Source organism: Diospyros lotus, chromosome 5, assembly GCF_014633365.1.
Source record: "Diospyros lotus cultivar Yz01 chromosome 5, ASM1463336v1, whole genome shotgun sequence".
Classification (NCBI taxonomy): Eukaryota; Viridiplantae; Streptophyta; class Magnoliopsida; order Ericales; family Ebenaceae; genus Diospyros; species Diospyros lotus.
In genome coordinates, this window is record NC_068342.1 from 8887055 (window position 1) to 8890679 (window position 3625).

General features: G+C 37.1%; 1 protein-coding gene across 1 annotated transcript; it reads right to left on the reverse strand.

Moving 5' to 3' along the window:
- Window positions 1-620: 620 nt before the first annotated feature.
- On the reverse strand, window positions 621-2322 carry LOC127802602 (uncharacterized). Its single transcript, XM_052338504.1, has 2 exons — window positions 1621-2322; window positions 621-1126 (listed from the first exon to the last, which is right to left on the reverse strand). The coding sequence occupies exons 1-2, from the start codon at window positions 2291-2293 to the stop codon at window positions 738-740; spliced, it is 1062 nt and encodes a 353-aa protein (XP_052194464.1). The 5' UTR covers window positions 2294-2322; the 3' UTR covers window positions 621-737.
- Window positions 2323-3625: the final 1303 nt, after the last annotated feature.

Here is a 3625-nt window from a genome sequence, read left to right on the forward strand (position 1 = left end):
AATTATATTGAAAAAGATAATAAATTTTTTTATATAAAAATAATTTTTATATTTTAACCCGCACCTTAGGTGGGCTCATTAGCTAGTTCTTTCATATGAATGCTAGGTTTGCTTGTGTTTAACTTATGCTCAACAATTATATTTAATAATTGTTTAATTATTGTTAGCTAATGCAGAAGTGTTGACCTATGAAATAATGGCTCCATAATATTGTGATTGGAATATGAGTAATCTTATCATCATAACAACGTTCGTTGAATTCTACAAAATTCTCTAAAGAAGGTTGGCAAAGGACAAAGAATGATGCTTCAGCCAGTCAATTCGCCCCCTTCCTTCCTGGGTCTATAATTGACTCAAATAGAAATAGCTAGCTGGAAAACCAAACTCGGGCACAATATTAATTAAAAGAGGCAAAGACTTCAATCAATCTTTTAGGCGATGCCAAGCTTCACTATAATTCCTCTGACAAACAGATGAAACTAATTCATGGCAACAGCGCAATGATACATTGCTTGAAAACAAATCACAATGCATGCATGTTTGTTTATTTTTCCATTGAGATACACCAAATTAAAGGCATTTAATTTAATTTAAATATATATATATATATTTATGGAGAATATTAAGTTGTTCTGTGCACTTGATCGGCTGGAGATGGACCCAGTTGATATGGTCAGATCTTTGGCTCAAAGTCGTGAAGATTGAGTTGACGCTGACTTCGATCGTGTTCCACACTTTCAGAAGCCAAAACCTAGGAAACTTCCAATTCCGCCAAGGTTCTGCAAGAGAGAACTAAAATCGACAGAACCACCACTGCCCTGCAAAAGAGAACTGAAATCAGAAGAACCACCGCCGCCCGCCATCTGCTGCAATATCTGCGTGTAGTCCGGATTTCTGCCACCTCCGCCACCCGCCATCTGCTGCAATAACTGCAAATAATTCCCATTACCGCCATTACCCTGCATTTGCTGCAAAAGTTGAGCTTGTTCGGCATCACGGCGAGCATTTTCCGCCATTATCGCGTGAAAGTGCTGCTCCCACGTTGGCTTGTGGGGAACACTAGGAGAACTGGGAACCGCTGGGTTGCTAAATTGGTAGTTTTGGCTATTCATGGATCCAAAAGCACCTGTGTGTTAGGAAAGATGAAAGGAGAAGTTAGAGAAAGAAAATATCAAATTACATAAAACTGGGGTTATATGTGTGTGTGCGCGTGTGTGTGTAACTTGCTTACTTAAATTGGTAATAAACAAATATGAACAAAATTTTAAAAATATCCAAACAAACACCACAACAAAATAAAGAATTAGAGATAGATAATTAGGGCCAGATATTATTTTTTTTCCTTTAAAACGCAACTATCAGCCTCTAAGACATTCAATTTTCTTCAGTGAAACTGCCGGTAAAACCTTTTGTGCAGGTTTTATGTCGGTAATCTACTTTTATGACCAATAAACTGAATTATCACTAAAGATATAATTAGAAACCCCAGCAACGGTGACAATTATGAATTTGCTTCGAATATAAGTTTATAGGCAGAGGTATGACTTTGATCGACACATTATTGTTTTGTTATAATGAAATCTGCAAGAGACAGAAAATATTATAAAATATTCTAACAACCAGGATGCCAAGGCGGTCTCGCTGGAAACTGAGGCCCAGGAGCCAGCTGGAACGCAGGATTAAAGGTTGGTGGTGCTTGAGATTGCTGGGTTTGATGAACTGGATTGTGAACGGAAGCGGCTGGTTTCGTTGCTGCACAATCCAGATGAGCATCAAAGTCACACAAATCGCAGCGGTAGAGCCAGTGCTTGGACCCTGACTGCATGCAAATATCACAACGATAGGGCAGAGCAGAGTGGCGTGGAGAGAAGATGAGGTTGAGCTGGTGGCGGTGACATGGATGAGTGGTTGTCAACGGCATGGAAGCACACGGGACATGGAGGTCAAGGCTGCAAGCTTTGCAGTGGTAGGAAAAGCCATTGCCTCGCTTGCCGCAAGCATCGCAGTAGAAGAAGCCTTGGGGGTATGTGGGAGAGCAAAGAAGAGAGAAGTCATGGTTCGGGTGGAAAGGGTGCTTGATTTTGAGAGGCGTTTGGGAGCAATTGAGATGGAGGAAGTAGCTGCATTTGGGGCAGCTGTAGATCCATGATCCGGCGGAAACTGGGAGCTTGCAGCATGAACATGAAGCTAGGTTTAGGGTTTGCCGTGGCTGGTGGTTTGAGAGCTGCAGTGGATGTTCATGGCTGAAATGTTGGATTCTGGGTTGAGGCTGTGATGAACTGGGATTCCCCATCTCTCTCTGGAATGAGTTTCTCTGCAAAGATGGACGAAGTCAACTTGTGTGCTATATATTAAAGGCTCTATCATGAGTACCATCTAAACTTTGCAAAACAACGTAAAAAAACAAGCAAGAGTATTGACTTTGACTAGGCTTTGCAAGTTAGGTCACTGATTCAAGCAGACAAGCTGGCAAGAAATTCTCGACTTTTAGTTTCAATGGGCTCCGGCTAAATGAATGTATAGCTAAGTGGGTCTCAAGACTCGATCCAATTCAAAGTCAACTTTACGTGCTATAGGAACACTTGGGTGACCGATCGAGCTAGTATTCAATGATGATAAAAAGAGACAAATTTGGAGATATATAGAAAAAGAAGAATAAAATCTTAATTTATTTGGGCTTGTTTTTACCCCGATCAGCTGCAGGTTTTCTCAGTCAGCTTATCAAGCTTTGCCCCCAAAGTGGCATTTTAGAGGAAAGTAAAGTGAACCATATAAAAAACAGTAACAATTATTTGCAAATAAAAAAAAGTTTTACGAATACAATGATGATTACAATTTACAAATACAATAATATTATTTCTCACGTTCATCATGCATACAGTAAAATAAGTGCTCAAGAATTTCTCTTTTAATTTGCCTGAGAGTTATTGTCTTAAGAATTTCGTTTTTCATACACGTATTGATGATTCAAACTCCAAATTAATTAATGTTCTCCGACCTGTTTATAGGTTTGTTTAATATTAGAAAAAAAAATACAATAATAGCTATTAATTCATTTTTGGCAAAGGCAGGGTAGGGATGGATGGATGCAGCAGTAGGATCGCAGACTGTGGGTGGCATTGACGTTGACAAAACTGCTGAGAAGGGAAACTTACGCGAGATGATGACAGTGACGTTAATTAATTAGTGTTGAGAATCTCTACTTTGATCGTGTCCAATGGAATACCAAATCCAGCTCGAATTTGGTGTCAAAATTCTCTACAACCCAATACACTAATTTGGTGTTTCGGCACAGACGCCGATCATCAAATTTGATATTGAGTGAATAGTAAAACACCACTTTATATTATTCACAACACTAAATTTATTTTTTTAATTTTACCCTTTTTATTATAATTTTAAAATAAATTATTCCTTTTATATCTTTTATTATTTTTATTATATTAATATATTTTAATTAATAATTAAAAATATAAATTAAATTATTGTAAAAAATATATACCGATAAAAATATTTTATTAAAATTTATAAAATGAGTATAATTTTAAATATATTTTATAAATTCCATATTAATATAAAATGAACTAACTTTATTTATGTATATGAAAGTTTTTTATTTCAATAA